Genomic DNA, 19,795 nt, shown 5'->3' with positions numbered 1-19,795 from the left:
TAACCACCTCCATAATTTCTAATTTCTAGGACTTTAAAACAACTTTTGAGAGGCCCACAAAAGTCAAGCTAATTGTCCATGAAAAATAGTGAAAGGAAGGGAATCAATAAAAGCAAAATGCAGGCTTTGAACAAAAACTAGGATCATTTGGGATATGCTAATACTTACTTTTGGGGTCTAGGCAAAGACTTATTCATCCATTTACCCCAAACCAACATGGCCTCTATTAAAAAACACTCGAGATAAAAAAAAAGGTCATTATTGCATGTTGCAAGTCCTTTTCAAAATGTCTCTCAACGGCTATATATGATGCTAACCCTGTCCCAACAAGTTTTAAATCAATCTCAATGATCTTAAATGACTTCTGTGTACCCAAAAGATAATTATTTCAACAATTTTTTCATTTTTTTCATCCTTCTCATTTTTTAAATGATTTTTTTTTTTTTTTTTTTTTTTTTTTTTTTTCTCATATGCGCTTATTTGAACATTGGGTGTTGAACATACTGCACCCATGTAATTATCTGTGAACTCTTTTGTTTTTGGGCTAACAAGTCCACCCTTGGCGTTTATATTTATCAAAGGAAAATCCATGAGAAGGATCATTCGAAAGTAGGTTTGATTGATTAGCAAATAGATATGTCCGAGGGGTTGGGTTTCATCCACAATGGGACCCTGTTAAGAAGACTGGTCCATCATTTCCCCATGGCCTACCTAGTCTACTGATCCCACCTTTATCCGAAAACAGGACAAGGAAATTATTCTTCTTCTGCTTTTCTTTTTTTTTATAAATATCGTTGACATCAAATTTTCATTGTGAAAACCATTCCAGCCATCATAACAATTGAACGTGGGGGAGCATCCTGTCATATACCGATTCATTGGGGGTGCAAATTCGACAACAAGCACCTTGCAACCGCATTAGTTTGTGAACAGCAAGGCAAGCAGTGTAAATCCCTATCGCATCTCTTGGGTTGGTCCTTGGGCATAATATACGGAATATGCAGTACTACTCGTGGAGTCAACTTCTCGGGAGGATGACAAGCGCCCAGTCCGCGACAAGTGATATCAGAGCCAACCTAAAGGCACTATGGTGGGGACGGTACGTGAGACTTACACCAAGCACCTCCATTGTGGGGTCCGCACCAAGGGTGGTGTCTGCGCGGGGCATGTTTCCCATGAGTAAGGGAACGGACAAGTATGGAGGCAGGCAGGGTAATGTCCTCCTGACGAGAGCGTCAGGGATTGGTGGTGGTAGTATGTCGCATACCGACTCATTGGGAGTGCGAGTTCTACACCAAGCACCTTGCAAGCACATTAATTTGTGAGCGACAAGGCAGGCAAGATAGATCCCTACCTCATCTCCTAGGTTGGTCCTTGGGCATAATAGACAAGGTATGCAATACCACTCGTGGAGCTAACTTCTCGAGAAGATGACAAACACTCAGTCCGTGGCAATCCCCTTACTTTCCAAATAACGAGGCCAACCACAGTTGAAAGTTTATCAATGCAACACCTCTCACCTCTATCCTCCTAAATAAATGGTGAGCATCTCCTAAGTTTCCTTAGGCTATAAAAATTTCGGAAAGGAAAACATACCTTGGTTGAGCAAGAAGGGCGGCATCCTCGCAAAGTTCCCATTACAAATATTCCCTTCCTAAATACTTGATAAAGCCTTTACCAAACTGTCTTCCTCTGTTACTAAGACTATCTACGAAGTCGTCTTCTTCCTCACCCTCAACTGTTGAAGAGTACATTCAGGCATCCAGCGTTAATCAAAATATGTGATCCCTTTCTCAGGCAAAACGTGGTTAGGATCAAGTCACTGGAAACTCTGAGACCTTCCAGATTTACCACATTGCTTGCATGCATGCAAACAGAATCGCTATGAATCCCCATTTCAGTTTCAAATTTGTCTGGCCACCTGCTTTGATCTCAACAATCAATGACAACTGTGGTATGTCGAGGGGGAGAGATAAAAAGTAGATAAAGGAGAAGGTGTTTCAAATTCGCAGATGGTATACAATAAAAATACTTAAAACAGATTATTTACAGTCAATCATGGCTTACAATCTCCGCACCTCATGGGAACAAAAATGCCCTATCATGGCCCACAAAACTCATTACCAGAGGAAATACACCTACACCCATGGGTACATTCTAAGGTAGAACTATCGCATTCAAACCAACCTTTGACGATTTGCTTCCAACTCCTGTTTGGCCATTCTTCTCCAGACAAAACGAGCTGAGTTAAGCCCTAGGTTTAAGCCCGAATGCCAATGATTGGAGGACTGCATTTTACACCATAAAAAGGTATTTGAGATCTTCCACAGTTAAGCGAGTTCCAGAGCCCCCACTTTGATCTTCACCAAAAGCAGACGCCACCATTTTCCTCTTTTCTTCCTGCAACCATGTTAGAAAACATAAAAGAATAAGGCATCATACAATAAATATCTCATCTTTGCTCTCTGTATCTGCACGAAGGCCTGTGTGCATATGCACTCTTCTAAAACCTATCAACCCTTGCATTTACAAAGCATTGGCACTCGGTTATATTCATAGATTCAACCAAAAAATTGACAAATGTCATTTACACATTAAAAAGCACTTCACAGAAGGGCCCTTACAAAATTATAAATTCTGCAAGCATACAAACAAATTGGTTTTCTTGAGTTTTTAGAGTAGTTCTTGTAATATTGAGGATAGAAATGTAAGGCAATCAAACACAGTCACATGCCCCAATTATGGGAAAATTCAGTTTGTTTCTTGAAGTTTCTAAGGCTTCACATGAATACATCTAATTCATTCTTATTCATCACTACTGTAAAGGTTCCATGTAGTAAACATTTAAGGGAGGTGTGTTCAGCAGTGACTGTTAGTGATTATCTTCAATGGAGGGCCACACAAAAACAAAAACAAAAAAATCTGGAAGTGGACAAAAAAACCTAAAATTACCTAAAATTTCAAACAAAAAAAAAAACAATTGTAGACTGTTGAAAATAAATTAAGAATAAGAAACAAAACTCATTCAGATTCAGAAGCATATGTATGCCCAAAAGGTTATCACGGAGCAATACATGTGACCACAATGGTAAGGGACACTTGGGTGTCTATGTTCCACTTAGGTTGCTCACAAAAAAGAAATGTTTAGGGAAGCCAAACATACACAAATAAGAAAGAACCTGATCTAAGGCTAAAAAATAAAGGAAACAAAGAAAGCAACATTCGGATGCAAAAATATAAGGTTAAACTGCTCTGGATTGATTAGATTGGATGCCAACACACACTAACGCAGGGCAAGGCAACAATGACAAATCCAAGAAAAGGTGGCTCTGAGCATTATTATTCGTGAAAATATCAATCAAGACTTCTTTACACAAACAAAATATAAAGATGGTGAACGAAAGTAAGAAATGTCCATACGTGTTACCTTCACATACAAAGTAAGTTCAATAGACTCTGTCTTGACATACATAGTTAATCAGAACAAAGGCAAAAACATCGTAGAATTATTATACTTCTTATTATATCATGATTAAACGTAGATCACATTCAACTCAACTCTAACAAAGCCTAAATTGTAACTGCTTGGTTTTGCCTACACTAGTTAAGGCCATGTCCTCTGTTAGACTCAGCCATCATGTATTTTCTAACCAACACAACTTACATTCTTTCATGATTTCTTCTTTACCTTTTATTTAACTGTCCTTTTAAATTCAGAATTCACTGATTGTCACTCAACCATGCCACTGAATTTCCATATAACCACCCATGCCTTGGCAGAATTCAACTTGAGTCACGTAATAAATAGCAAAACATCCTGCCCATGATTAACCTAGTAAATGATGTCAAAGAAGTCACTTTCCACAAACATTGGACTCTTTCCTCCTACTATAAGCTGATTGATCTCATATGATGTGGAGGGTAAAGATCTTCCACAAATTGCAACCAATGGTGCCATATATTACCCATTTTTATTTAACTGGATTTTTTTTATCACCAGTAGTTACATGGCATAATTTCTTCTCCTTGGTTTCCTTCTTCACAATCATAATTTCTCAAAACATCTATTTATAGGGGCATGGTGGAATTGTGGTAAGGTAAGCCTCCACCTTTCCTTTTTGGAGGGCATTGCTGAAGAAATCAATTAATTTAGGGTACTGATCAATTCTATGAAGGAACTGCCTGTTGATCTGGAGCTGCATTTTGGGCACATAAAATCACAAGCATCCAATTAATTTGTCAACTAAAGGGTGACCAAAGACTGTTGGTAACATAAAAAATAAAAGAAAAGGGTAATTACACTGAAACCCTTGAATTTTTCTTTCAATACAAATTCCCCCTCTATATTTCAGAAATTACACTGCATCCCGTCAGTGTTTTTCTTTTGATGGAACTGACGAAAAACATGTAATGAATTATTACCATCAACTACAAGGGTAAAAATATTGTATTACCCTCATTATCTATCTCTCCCCCTTCCTTCTCTCACCCCCTTAATACAACTTCCATAGAAACACAATCATCACCCACTACAATTGTCAATGGCACCATCACCGGCCAAGGGAAAGAACACCAACATCACAACCACCACCTATTGTTGACCACACCATCCCTCTGCTCTCTCCCTCACACTGACACACCCCCATCATTTCCCTTCCCCCTCCCTTCACCATTACTGGACTACCACTTCCACATATTGCAAACACAATTGCCAACTTGCCACCATTGATCTCTACCTCCTGGAGTGGTGATGATGCATTGAAGATGGAGTTGGGGTTTGTCAGGTTCGAAGAAAATGAACATAGAAAGACATAAAGAGACAGGGTGAAATTGGGGACAGTGGGTGGGTGATCATCAGTGGCGGAGCCAGGATTTATTGTCAATGGGGTCAATTAATAGTCAATAAATTATACAAGTAATAACTTACTCCAAAAAAGTGCAAAATGCTAAAAATATTCCATTTTATTTTTGATTTTGAACTAAATTTTTAATAAGAATCACATTTAGGAAAAAAAAAAAATTTAAAAAAAAAATTCAATACCTTTTTTATGTTAAAATTTGACATTCTCTCCAATCATATAATTTAGTGGGGTCAATTTGATGAAATTCTAAAATATCACATAATTTTTTGAATTTATCATATGAGATTACAAAGTATTTGTTAAAATATTGAATTAACTCCTATTATCTTCATTTGAACCCACTAGCTACAATGTAGCTACCCCAGTGGTGATGGTGGTGCACGTTGGTGATGGGATGGTGGCTAGTTTCCAAAGAGATGAGAAAAGGAATTTGTTCAATAAGAGAAGAGAATTGTGGTGCTGTACACAATTGTTCTTTCATATGCAAAGTGTTCATTGTTATGTCGCAACACCCATTAGATTGCAATAAGAGAAGAGTTATGGTAGTGGCAGCAATTATTTGGGGAAAGTATGATTTAAAATGAATTTTCTAGAACTGTCCTTATTTTCCATGTTCACTCTGAACTTGCTATGGATCCACTCATGCTTTCTTAGTTGAACAAAAGTGAAGCTCTGTTCCAAATGTACCAAACCCTGTTGTAATTCTTGTAGTCTGTCTTACTAGAATTGTTCACCCACTTGTGAATCTATAATCTTCTCAGCATAGTCTAATATATGCAATTACACATTATATATATATATATAGGTGAGGTGGTGCTAGCATGGAGACGGGCGTGCAGTTGGGTATCTCAGTGGTGAGGTGCTTCGAATTCTTATGGGATGTTTGATAAAAATTCTTTAAGAAGTGTTGTGAGAGGTAGTATTGGGTTAAACATCAGGGCCACATTTGATTGTTGGATTATTTTTTGTGGGATTATTAATAGGATTGTGAGAGATAAGTTATATCATGGGATTAAATGGGATAAAGAATTGGATATATGATAGGATTATGGGGATAAGTTATACCATGGGATAAATGATTAGATAGAAAGAGTGAGGTATTATATTTGGTTAGAATGAAATACAAATATATTATTATTTTTGGAAGTTGGATAAAGAAAAAAATAATCTGGAGAGGCCTCGTTCTTCTAATACCACACTACCTATGGTAATATTTAATCCTCCCATTTTCCTCTATTTAATCCTCCATACCAGTACTAAAATTATTAGGAGTTTAGTACCATGCAAAACAAACACTGGTTTGGACTATCCAATAAGACCCACACGTTCCCCACCTTCATTCCCTTCCTCCTTATATCACCATCAAACACCAGACTCACAATACAGTGGGCCCCACAAGTTTCCTCCACTTTCAATCCCACTAATAGTCAGGCAATCAAACATGGCCTAGGAGTAAAGTTTCCATTTTAAAAATTTTTTATTGCTGACATCAGCAAAAGCTATTAGTTCGCCTTACAGCTGACTAACAGGGCAATTTGTAATACGACTCCAAACCACAAGGAGAGATTGTATTAAAGGCAAACCTCAAGCATTGTCAATCTAATTTACTCAGAATAAAAACGGCAAAAAAAAATCCTCATGCCGCTCAAGCCTGGCCCTGAGTTTTCAGGGGGCCTAAGCAAAAGCCCTAAAATGGGGCCCTTTATATATTCACAAGGCTGTGTGAGTGGGTCCCTGTGTGGCATGGGAACAATAGGGGTTTAGGAAGGTTATTCTCGAAACAAATTCTCGAGTGGCGATCCAGTTGATCCAACAACCAATCGCTTCCCACTTTAGCTATAATTTGGGCAAGAATGTGCACTCATGGATGGCTAGAAGTTGGGAGTGCACTATAGAACATACATAGCGTGAAGGCAACGCATGTGCGTATCAATTTGCTAAGGAAGCAGTTTTCGTTGATGAGGAAATCCAAGTAATGATACAGCACTGAGAATGGTGAAGCCTTTGCTGGTTTGGGATTCTTTTGGATGGGGAACTTCTAGGACTGCCATGCTTTAGTTTTGGGCTTCAACCCCCTTGTGTACCCAAAAAAAAAAAATTTGCTTCCATATTTAACTACCAAAATTACATACTAAAATTTATTTGCATAGATAGAAAAATCTAATTTACAATAAAACAACGCCCAATTAGTACACATTAATGTGTGCTTTGGAGGAAAAAGATTGGGTAGACACCTAACATTTGACATAGTGCGCAAAGTGGTTGCCTCGTAACTTGAACCCATAATCTCAAGGTTATTAGGCCAAGGTTTTACAATAAAGAAAAAAAATACCAAAACTATCTAAGGCTATAATATCAAATAAAAATTGAACAAATTTTAGTATAGTATCGCTTAAAAAATTACTCCTCGCATTTTTAATTGCAAATTATTAATTAAACTTTTGCATAATCTAAGTAATCTATCATATCCTTTTTAATGAATAACATTCCTAATCCATTCAATCTTTTTCTTGTGACAGGGTTGACCAAAGATAAGATTTGATCAACTAAAAATTTGAAAAAGCTTCCTTCTCCATAGGCAACTTTAACTGGCATAGTCAACGGTATTCTATAGGCAATCCAAGCATTTGGAAAACAACCATCCATTAGTTTCAAATAATTTACCACACCAATCGACTTCATGCCTTCTTTTGGTAAAATTTCTTTCAAGACTTCAATTCTAAAAATAAATCACTCCCATCAACATCAGAAAGCCCATCATGTTTCAAAATGTCTTCAAGGTTGGCACAATAAGTCTTCAAACATTCATCGTTGATAGAATTTAATTTCTTAAATCAAACAAAAACCTAAAAGTTTCCTCATATTTAAAATTGTTCGAACTTACTTTTTAAATTGTCCATTGAATAATTTAGTTTCCTAGGCCTTTTTGTATTTAAGGCTAAAAAAAAAAGGACCTAATATAAGGGCCATAAATTTCAACAAAAATTTGCCCTAAGTGGCGGCCTTGCTCGCCTACCCCGAATGTTGGCTCTGATGTTGCTAGTTTTTTGTAAACCCATGAAGTTTCAAGCATGAGCACACTACAATGAAAGCTAACCTTTACCCAAAAGCAGGAACAAAAGGTGTGACGAGGAAAAATTAGGAAGAGACCATATACTAATGTCATATGTACTACAACAGAAGGCCCAAATCTCTCACAAAACCCACGAACTCTAGGCTTTTATTGCATACGGCAAAACCAGCTTAACAGAAACTCCTCCATCTTGCCCTGAATTCATGCTACCCCTAAGGCTCCAACTGGTAAAAAAAAAAAAATACATTCATGTCTAATTCTATTCGTCCTCATCTGGCTAGTCATCTATCTTTATCATCATCTTGTCAACAATTTGTGTTATAATTACTCCATATTATGTACCATAATGCAAGTTAACATTACAATCATCTTGCACAACTTCACACCAAAAAAGTACAATTTTTATTATTATATATTATAGTCACTCCTCCCTCACAATTGATCATGTAAGCACAGAAGCACCTTCTAACCAGCCGTCTTGCTCCAAATCTACGAGCAGTTTTCAATCTTCTTCATCTCAAAAGGGTCCAAGACAACAAAAAATAGTTTCCTTTTGGTGTATATTAGGACATCAATTTCCCTGATGTCTACTACAAGAAATACTTCACATCAGAAAGGCATAAAAGGATAGGTTCACGTGAAAGAAAAAAAGCTTTTATTGGAAAAGAGAAAGGATGCGATTATGCATTAATGACGATATGATTACAATAACCAAACTACAAGCAGAAGAAATTCTAGCACTTCAAATCTTGAAACAACTTAAATTGTACGACTTCAACCATACTTAGATAAAGAAATTTAGAATGGTGAAAATATATACCTGGAGAGCTAAAATTCGATCTTCAACTGTATCTTTAATAGTGATCCGTGATACAGTAACAGGACGAGTCTGTCCAATTCTATGAGCTCGGTCAATGGCCTGATCTTCAGTAGCCGGATTCCACCAAAGATCAAGGAGGATTACATGACAAGCAGCAACCATGTTTAGACCAAGGTTTCCTGCTTTTAGTGACATCAGCATAACAGTAACCTGCAATTCATTTCAACTTTTATTTATATATATGTAGCAACCCATATTATAGCAGTAAGCAGCAGAATCTAAGCTAAATGGTATGTGCCGTGAATTAGTTGTAGGCTTACAGCATAGTTCCAGATGAAACCAAAGTGAACAAAGTTTCTATCACAAAATCTTTCCATATCATTTAAAATTACATTTATTGTTCAATATAGAAAAAGTAATTAATGGTACAATATCAAACAGTCAACCCAATTGACTGTGCAAATAACTCGATAACTTTCAAGTTCTTTATTTATTTATTTCAGCAAGAACATTTCCAAAGAATCCCAAAGACCCTTTGGAATTAAAATAAATTATTTGTAATTAAGATTTGCACATTAGATTCATAATTTCTTGACAAATTTTAATCCCTAAGTTCTATATTTTCAAAAACAAATTTCCGCATAGGATAAAGACCTATTGGAAGTAATAAATTGGAGATAAAACATTCTTCAGTTGAGCACTAAAGGTTAGTTCTTATGTTTCCACATAATGGTGCTTGTTCCTTCTTCATTAAAAAATAATAATAATAATAATAGTAATAGTAATATTAAACATAGGATTACACAAGTTAATTTGTGGTAGAAGATTTATTGGTTAGTTTTTACACAGTTCTAACAATCTCAAGAGTATCTTATAACACAAGATACAAGTATAGCATAAATTAAGGGATAAACAAATCAGGAGAAAGAGTCATAATACAATACACAAGTTGACAACTATGTTTCCAATATTATAGTGTGGGTGTTAAAAGTCAAATTTCTTGCTTGGAGTCCACAAATATCATGCTATAACAATAATTCCTAGATATCCATAAAGAAGAAACACAAACAGTACGAAAAAATTGGCAATTCTTTTCACATTTTTACGAGATAAGAGGAAAACCTCGGGATCAGTGTTAAATTCTTTCACAGCCCTGTCTCTTGCACTCAGAGTCATTGTCCCATCAAGCCTTCTATATCGCAAACAAGACTGGTTCAATGCAATTTGAACCAAGTCCAACATGCTAGTCCACTGAGAGAAGACAATGGCTTTTATCGGTCCTTCAGGTTCAGTGTCCAGGTCTACTACTGTTGCAGCCCCAACTCCTGAATGAGAACTGTCTGAGAATGCCTTTCCTGAATATGACGAATCTCCATTGCATCGCACCAAATTATGTGATTCTGAAGTCGGACTCTTTGATTTACAATGTTTCTGAAGAATCTCAAGAGTAGCTCTGATTTTAGAAGAACTATATTCATTCTTCAGAATTATAGATTTCCCCGGAAACTCAGACGAAGATGACAAATTATTATCAGGATCCTCAGAGATACACCTCCTTAAGATAGCTTTGGAAAATACAACATCAACACCAACTTGTTTCTTGCAATCAGGAGCAGGACACATATTATCATCTCCAGTCATATATTCTGATACACATTGATAGCAAAAGACATGTCCACACATAGTAACAACTGCATCTTCAGGCGGATCCTATAAAAGAATCAGATAGTAGGAAATTCAATGGGAGTGCTACATGTTTACTGTTTCTATATAATCTTCAGATACCATCACTTTTTTCATTTGAAAACAAGAGTAAGAAGTAAAAAGGGCAAGCACTAAAATATTAACAGAACACAAACCACAAATATGATCTGCAAATAAGTGTCACTCTCGAATGAAAGAGGGAAAAGAAAAGAAAATTTTATTTTAAAAAAACAAAAAAAGAGATACATACAACAGTAATATAAGACATCAATTTACCAGCAACCACAATACTTACACTTTCATGATAGTTATGTCGCAGCAAGAACATCGTTCAGCCCTTACCCCAAGAATATTTAGCAGAAGTTAAATGAACTAGAATATTTCACTATATTCTATTTAGCAGAAGTTAAATGAACTAGAATATTTCACTATATCCAAAACATATATATATATATATATATTATCCAATAACTTCATGACACTAAAAGAAATATAGAAAAAATTAAGATCATGGCCAAAGTGATTTCAAATAGCACCATCAGATAGAGGTCACCAGTTGACTATATTAGTTAAGAGTACTTTTCTTCCTAACAATTCATTAAAGATCCAAAGGCAAAACGCATTGCAGGTGATTTTTCAAATTCCCAATATTCACAGAACCAAGACTGGAAAAACAACCACAATTCCATGAAGATGGCATAAAATTGCTTCCAAAGATCCCAGCTGAAGGTTGGTTCCCAAAGAACTAACCTAAAAAGGTAATGAAACCAAATTGAAATTTCTGAGACTTCAACCTTAACTGTATTCTGATGCATCTCTATCCATCATGCATAAGAACTCTCACTCTCTAGAATGCTACGAAAGCCAGGTTCTTGTCACGCGGAATCACTACTAGAAGTCATCTTGTGTACTGTTGACTCTTCATCCTAAGCACAAAGAGCAAGCTTGCCAATTAAATTTAGAAGCATCATACTTTAAACCTCCATAAATGCTTTAGTAGATAGTCACACCTACATGTCTCCATCAACTATCCTGATTGACATGCTTCTAAGAACAGTATTTGCTGAAAGTTTACATTTTTTTTGTTAGATATCATCAGATTTTGCAATCATCATGAATATTCCAATTACAAACACTTAACTAGAGGTCATAAAGGTTGTATGCAGTGTCCGAGGCTCCTAGTTGCAGCAGCGTCTAGGAGAGAGGTAGTAGGTAGGAAACCTTACCCCCACCATTTTTGGGGATAGGCTGACTCCCAGGACTTGTACCAGCACCACAACCCTAAAGGTGGATAGTTCTTGCCATTGTGCCAGGTCACAGCGTCTTAATTCCAAAACACTTCAATCACCAACAAAAATTCAAATTATACATTTATCTGTTGAAAATAAGCAGTACATCACCTACCAAGAACTTGCAGAATTCACAGTAATATTAGCCATTCCAGATCATACACACTGACTGTTGTACAAGCAGAAAACTTCTCGACAAGTTTTTACACGCAGTAGAAAAAAAATTTAATACCATGTTAGAGAAGAAAAGAAGTTTAAGATCAATAAAAACTCACACTGCAATAACGACAAATGGCCAAGGAAGTTTCCAAGAGATTCAATAAATTGATCAGCTTCTCCCTAGGAATTCTCTTTGCCAAATCCAACGAGTCACTTCTAACAGGCTCAGAACTGAAACCTTTGACAAGTAGTGGGTGGTCACAAGCCTGGCGAAGGCGCAAAAGCATCAATAGAATATTTGCATAATTTTGATTCACGGTGCCAGCAGCAGCATATGCCTGCAGGACAAATTTATAAATTCAAGATACACGACAATGAAAATCAATGAAGACTAGAAAACATGGTTTCGGTCCTTAAAAATGTCCAAAAAACAGTTCATAATGTTAAATTAGAAAAGCAAAAAAATGAAGACATTTAGATTTAGATGGTAGATAGGTAACAAAGCAACAAAAGTGAATGCATCGCCACTCACATTCTCATCTTATTGAGGTATCATTTAACAGACTCCAACACTACTACGCTTAGACAAACTCTGTGATGACCAAACTACTACGCTTAGACAACTCTCTCTCTCTCTCTCTCACACACACACACACACATACGACTTTGAAGTGCTAAGAATCACTAATGGCAACATTAAACTAAGTGCTAATTAACCAAACCAAACCCTAAGGATCCCAAGTGTATTCAGGCCTTTTCTTCTTCAAGGAACTCATTGGGAAGTGATTCTTGTTTAGGTAATAATGTCTTTGGCAGATTGAATGCTATGATATTGGTTTCTTATCCAAACATGAAAAAGTGTTCAAATTGTATAGATTATGGTGTTGCAGAAGTATCTGCCTTTAACTGAATGAGCTTCCACCCAAAAGAAAATACACTTTCCATTGCCTATAACATATCTAACATTCTTGGAAAACTCGTTAAGAAATAGCATAGTAGACTTCCCCGGACAGTAATGATTCTCCCTAGCAGAACTCTTAGCTGCAGAATATACCATCTTACTATCGCAAAGCCCTCAAGGTTTCAAGTCTCTAAGAAATCTCCACAGCCACATACCCACGAGTGCTAAGATTCCTTAACAGTCATGTTAACCTGCCACATTCCAGCAGACTAGATGATCTTTCCTCTACAATCCAATTTCCATCCTAAAGGAAATATTCCACATCCTTTCTACTTTACTAGCCTCACACAAAAGATCTCCAAATAGAAAGTAACACAGGGTGACAAATCTAAACTTAATATAATGATGCATACATTGTGATGGACTTAGCTAAAGAAAGGACATAATTCTAGGGGCTGATAGAATCGACATAAGGGCCAGGGTTTGCATCTTAGTTGCAGGAATCGTGCAACCAGGTGGCGATTCTGAGTAAGAATCGCGATTCCACGTTTCTAGAAAGAAACGTGTAAGAATCGCGTTTCTGTGGAGAGAGAAACGCGATTCAGTCCAAGATGGGATCGTAAAGGAGAGAGAGAGAGAGAAACCCTAGCCTTCGACGTCGACATGAGAGGAGAAAGAAGAAGGATTGTTGAAAGAAACTTACAGTGGACCAGTGGTGGCAGCTTTGTAGTTGGATTAGATTAGGGCTTCGATCATCGATCACGATTACGGCTCTCACTATCGATCACGATGGTCTTCGTCTCTGAGGGCTTCGATCAGCTTCGTCACTCTCTTCTCTCACTGTCGATCTCGATCTTGATGGATCGTCTTCGTCTCTGTGCTTCTCTCTTTCTTCGTCTCTGCTTCTCTCTCTCTTCATCTCTCAATCGTTGTTCTCTTTCTCTCTTCATCTCTGTTTTAAGTTTTAACTGATCATATTTATAAAAAAACTTCTAATGTGCATTAAAAAAAATATATATATATATTACCGCTCCCCGAGACGCTCCCAACCTAAGAAACTTCTATCGGCTCACGATTCCTCGCTTCCGCCCCCGCTCCTGCCCCCGCTCCCGCTTCGTGCAACTAAGGTTTGCATACGTAGCAAGTTAAAGTTTGTATGGTTTCCAAAGTGATTGATAGTTGGAATGCGAAAAAGACAGAATTGGTTGAAAGTAATTCTAGAAAGCCAAAATTAGATTGTAGCAAAAGGGTGAGGCTGCAGAATTAGGAGCTTTGGGATGAAAAGCTAAAGAAAACTTGTAGTAATCAAAATAACAAAATCTGACTGCAAGAAGACTTTATAGTCTTCAGAGTCAACCCTAATGTTAGGTTGCATTCATCACAAAATCTCAAAGCATGGTTGTTAAAATCAGAATCCTACGTATCAGTGAGAGGGTCCCATGGATCGAATCGTAGGATCGGATCAAGGATTGTAAGATTCTCCTTTCTATTAAAATTAACATAAAAAAACAAGACGTTGATTAAAAAATAAGGTAAAAAATCATAAATTTAGCGATCCCACTTACGATCCCACATGGTCCTAAACGATCCTACTTGCGATCTTGCTATAACACCAATTCTACAACAATTTGGATCATTTTTGCAATTTAGGATCGTACGATCTGGATTGGAATTTTGATAGCCATGGTCTAGAGTGTGTTGGCGATGCTAAGGCACTCATTAAGCTGACTAGACTTAGGCTTCTTCTTTTTTGGTAAGCACCAAATAAATTAATTAAAGAATTTTCCGAGGGGGCACAAATACAATTAGAGGAAAGTAAAAGAAAAAAGTACGAAATGAAGTTTCAAGACCTCCACTCCAAAAACAAAAACCAATACCAACTATTATAGTACTTCAACAAAGCACCATCTTCACATAAGATGCTTTCTCAATCGGATTGAGATTCTCTACACTAATTCTTCTTGCAATAATCTTGCAATACTAGTTTAAGTAGGTGATTTTTAAGTCTAAAATACAATCAATTATGATTTAAGTGGATGGTTTAAGTTCAAAACACAATCATTCTTGCAATAATCTTGATCAGTGCAAGATTATTACAAGAAGTATTGTAGAAAATTATATTCCTTCTCAATTCTCCTCATTGATTTCCATTTAGCTACCCTAACTTAACTAAGAAAACATAGAAAAAAGTGATATATGGATGCTATTTCATAAAGTTCCTCTTAAACTCTTCCCTAAATACAAAATCTTCCCTAAATACTGAAGTCAAATCATTGATATCAAGATTGTTAAGAACCCAAAAGAATTAAAATTCCAAGAGATCAGATTCACATCCTTCTTCACCCGTATGTTGCCACATAACCCACTTTTAGGTTTTCTTCTTTCTTCAACTTTAGGTTGGAGGGACAAAACTCTTGTGCTACCTGAATGACTGGTGCTCCTCTGTCCACCATTACCCATGTTTGGCCTCAATAGAGCTCCAAGTCAAACATTTAACATCTCTCTGTCAATGAGGATGCCAACTGGCATGCAATAAAACCACATTTTGAGCCTTAAACTCTAATTCAAGCCTCAAACAAGATGGAAAAGTGGTTTGTTCTTCAATAAACTTCAATCATACCACCGCAAAACTCGCCAATTTTTTAGGGAAAATCCAACTTTAAATAATGAAAGGGCATATTGTCTACAACCACTCATCCTCCATATGAAGCTATTAATACATCACAAGGTGAACAAATTTCAGCCTTCCATTTATGAAGAACCACCTCAACTGGACTTTCTAAGAAACATATACCACAACTACTATACCCGTCAGCCTCCTTACTATTATAGAAGATAATAGCCATGTTAATGAGGAAAGGATAACAAGTAAACCTATTACTTAGAAAATATGAGGAAGAAGAACTCCGAAAATATGAGGAAGAAGGAATATATTTCTGTTATATTCAAAACTTCTTATCTTACAAGACCAAATGACACTCCTTATATAGGAGATATTACAAACATCATGATAACCCATTATATGCCACTAACATATTATATATTACCACTATCTACCACTATCATATTATATACATGCAACTATCTACCACCAACACCACTATCATATTCTATACATGCCACTATCCTTCACCAACACCACTATCATATTATATACATGTCACTATCTACCACCAACACCACTATCATATTCTATACATGCCACTATCCTTCACCAACACCACTATCATATTATATACATTAACACAAATTTCCAGCACTCCCCCTCAAGCTGGTTTGAAGATATCTTCCATAGCCAGCTTGCTAGTCAGCTTATCAAATTGCTTCTTGTGTAGTCCCTTCGTTAGCACATCAGCTAATTGTTCACCTGTTGGAAGGTAGGTCATACAGATTATGCCAGCATTGATTTTCTCCTTAATGAAATGTTTATCCACTTCTATATGTTTTGTGCGATCATGTAGAACTGGATTATGAGCTATAGATATAGCTGCTTTGTTGTCACAATAGACCTTCATAGGTGTCGGGTGAGAAAGCTTTAATTCTTCAAGAATTCTTTTAATCCACATTACTTCACAGATTCCATGGGCAACAGCTATGAACTCTGCTTCTGCACTACTTCTAGCTACCACATTTTGTTTTTTACTCCGCCATGTAACTAGGTTCCCACCTACAAAGGAGCAGTATCCGGATGTTGATCTCCTGTTTGTAACACTTCCTGCCCAGTCTGCATCTGTGTATACTTCAACTTGAAGATGTCCATGTTTCTTGAACAGTAAGCCTCTCCCTGGAGTTCCTTTCAAATATCTTAAGATCTTATAAACGGCCTCAAAGTGCTCTGCCCCTGGTGAGTGCATGAACTGACTTACCATGCTGACTGCAAAGGCAATATCAGGCCGCGTATGAGACAAGTAAATCAATTTCCCTACAAGCCGCTGATATTGTTCCCTCTCTTTGACTTCTTCAGCCTTAGCAGCTTGTAACTTCAAGTTAGGCTCGATCGGAGTCTCCACCATCTTACAACCAAGCATACCTGTTTCTCCAAGGAGATCAAGAACATATTTTCTCTGATTAACGAATATACCTTCCTTGAATCTTGCAAATTCCATTCCGAGGAAATACTTGAGGGCTCCCAAATCCTTAATGTGAAATTCTTTTGCGAGTTTCTCTTTGAGGGCTGCTAACTCTGCTTCATCATTACCAGTTAAAATGATGTCATCAACATAAACAATCAAAATTGCAATTTTACTGTTTTTTGAATGTTTATAAAATATTGTGTGATCTGCTTGACTCTGCGAGAAGCCACAACTGATAACTGCCTTCCCAAAGCGTTCAAACCACGCTCTTGGTGATTGTTTGAGTCCGTATAATGACTTGTTCAATCTGCATACTCTGTCGCTTCCAAGTCTCTGCTCAAATCCCGGCGGTAGGCTCATGAACACCTCCTCTTCAAGATCACCATTGAGAAATGCATTTTTAATGTCAAGTTGATGTAGAGGCCAATCTGAATTTACTGCAAGAGATAACAGTACTCTGATGGAATTTATTTTAGCAACAGGAGCAAACGTCTCCTGATAGTCGATCCCATAAGTTTGAGTGAAGCCTTTAGCCACCAGTCTCGCCTTGTATCTCTCAACGCTTCCATCTGCGTTACATTTTATCGTAAACACCCATTTACACCCAACTGTTTTCTTGTCTTTGGGTAGATCAACTATCTCCCAAGTACCACTTCTCCTTAAAGCATTCATCTCCTCCATGACTGCTAATTTCCAATTCGGATCATCCAATGCTTCCTGTATATTCCTTGGAACAAACAAGTGTGAAATCCTAGATGTGAAAGCTCTATGGTTTTTAGACAGTCTTTGATAGGAGAGGTAATTTGCAATAGGATGTTTAATGCAATTTCGGACACCTTTCCTAATTGCTATAGGAACATCAAGGTCGGAAATAGAAGGAATAGGATTACCTAAAATTTTGATGCCAGAACTCGGGTGGACATTCGGGTCATTAGGATGGACATTCGGGTCATTATTCCTCAGATGAAATCGCTTCCTAGTATAAACCTGAAGCTCAGGATTCAGATCATTTTGTAGTACTTCTCCCCCTAAACAAGAATCTTCTTGACTAGGCACCATAGAACTTGGTTCTCCTAAGTGATCACTATCAGACAGATGTGGTTTTTGGGTAGGATAAATGACATTGGGGAGCGGGATAGAAATATCTCAAAAACGGTCTTCTACTCCACTTGTCTCTCCCTGAAGAGAAGTGTTGGGGAAATAGGATTTTGTTTCCACAAATGACACATCCATACTCACATGAAATTTCTTGGTTTGAGGATCGAAACACTTATACCCCTTTTTGTTTGAGGAATAACCCAAAAAAACACATTTTATAGCACGGGGGTCAAGTTTTGAACGAAATTGACTGGGAACATGAACATAGGCAGTACATCCAAAAACTTTGGCGGGTAAATCAGAAAACAACCTCGTGTCAGGAAAAAAAGTTTTGAGACAATCAAAAGGTGTTTTGTATGTTAACACCTTTGTAGGCATCCTGTTTATCAAATAAGAGGCTGTTAAAATTGCTTCACCCCATAAATATTTAGGAACATGCATGTAAAACATTATAGCACGTGCTACTTCAAGTAGATGTTTATTTTTTCGTTCTGCAATGCCATTTTGTTGAGGGGTATCCCGACATGTAGATTGATGAAAAATCCCTTTTTTTTCCAAAAACTCACCCAACTGCTCATTGAAATATTCTGTTCCATTATCAGAATGTAAAATACCAATTTTGGTTTGAAATTGGTTTTCAATCATATTATAAAAATTTGTGAATAAATTTTTCACGTCAGATTTTTTATTCATCAAATAAATCCAACATAAGCGGGTATGGTCATCAATAAATGTAACAAACCATTTTTTACCAGAAAGAGTAGTGATTTTAGAAAGGCCCCAAACATCACTATGAATCAAATAAAAAGGTTTGGAAGCCTGGTAAGGTTTCGGCAAATAAGTAGAGCGATGAAATTTTGCAAAAATGCAACTTTCACAATGAAAAGAAGAACAATCAATCCCTTTAAATAATTCTGGAAATAAATGTTTCAGATAAAGAAAACTAGGATGTCCTAGCCTATAGTGCCATAGCATTATTTTTTCTTGAACAGAGATTGAACTAGTACTATTAAAGCTCTGAGCTTTTTTATTACTAGCAGGTACTTCATCAAAGTAGTAAAGACCTTCAAGCATCCTAGCACGCCCAATCATCATCCCCGAGTTCTGGTCCTGAAATTCACAATGGGATTCAAAAAATGTAACACGACAATTAGAATCCTTAGATAGTTTACTGACAGACAAAAGGTTATAGGCTAAGTTGGGGACGTGAAGAACAGCATTGAGATTAATTTTCTCAGTTAGTTTAATAAATCCTTTTCCTGCAATAGGTGAAAAACTACCATCGGCTATTTTGATTTTGTCATGACCAGAACAAGGGAAATAGGTACTAAATAAATGGGAAAAACTAGTCATGTGATCGGAGGCACCGGAATCTATGATCCACGGAGAGAAGTTTAGGCAAGAGAAGGCTTTAGGATTTCTACCTGTTTGTGCCAACAAAACACTAGGAGTACCGGATGAGGAGTTGGATTTTATCAGCTTTAAGAGTTGATCAATCTGCTCTTTGTTGAAGGGACCTGAATCGGCTTCATTAGCGGTAGGAAAGCCACGATTTTTTTCTCCTTGTTTGCTGCTTTTCCAGTTGACAGGTTTGCCATGGATCTTCCAACACGTTTCGCGTGTATGGCGAGGCTTGTTGCAAAAATCACACCAGACCCGTGGCTTATCATCAAACCTGCGCTGGTAATTTGCAGCCTTGTTGGCCGCAACATCGCTAATTAAAGCAGAAATTTCAATTGATTCACCAGTACCTTTTTTCTTAAGCATGACGCTCCTTCGGCTCTCTTCCCTTCTGACTTCGGCGAATACTTCGCCA

At 37.1% G+C, this 19,795-nt stretch overlaps 1 protein-coding gene across 4 annotated transcripts in view; it reads right to left on the bottom strand.

Moving 5' to 3' along the window:
* Nucleotides 1–1,996: 1,996 nt before the first annotated feature.
* The window catches only part of LOC114275085 (helicase-like transcription factor CHR28), a 59,099-nt gene continuing 41,300 nt past the window's right edge, over nucleotides 1,997–19,795 (bottom strand). For all 4 annotated transcript variants that reach the window (XM_028217071.2, XM_028217073.2, XM_028217072.2 and 1 more), the window contains 4 exons: nucleotides 12,024–12,245; nucleotides 9,878–10,465; nucleotides 8,756–8,965; nucleotides 1,997–2,400 (listed from right to left, as the gene is read on the bottom strand). In XM_028217071.2, the coding sequence (XP_028072872.1) occupies nucleotides 2,296–2,400; nucleotides 8,756–8,965; nucleotides 9,878–10,465; nucleotides 12,024–12,245 (1,125 nt within the window). In that variant the 3' untranslated portion in view covers nucleotides 1,997–2,295. The remainder of the gene's footprint in view (nucleotides 2,401–8,755; nucleotides 8,966–9,877; nucleotides 10,466–12,023; nucleotides 12,246–19,795) is intronic.

This window comes from Camellia sinensis, chromosome 11, assembly GCF_055761805.1.
Source record: "Camellia sinensis isolate YWXY chromosome 11, ASM5576180v1, whole genome shotgun sequence".
Taxonomy (NCBI): domain Eukaryota; kingdom Viridiplantae; phylum Streptophyta; class Magnoliopsida; order Ericales; family Theaceae; genus Camellia; species Camellia sinensis.
Note: the sequence above shows the minus strand (reverse complement) of the source record. Positions and strands in the feature narration are given on the sequence as shown.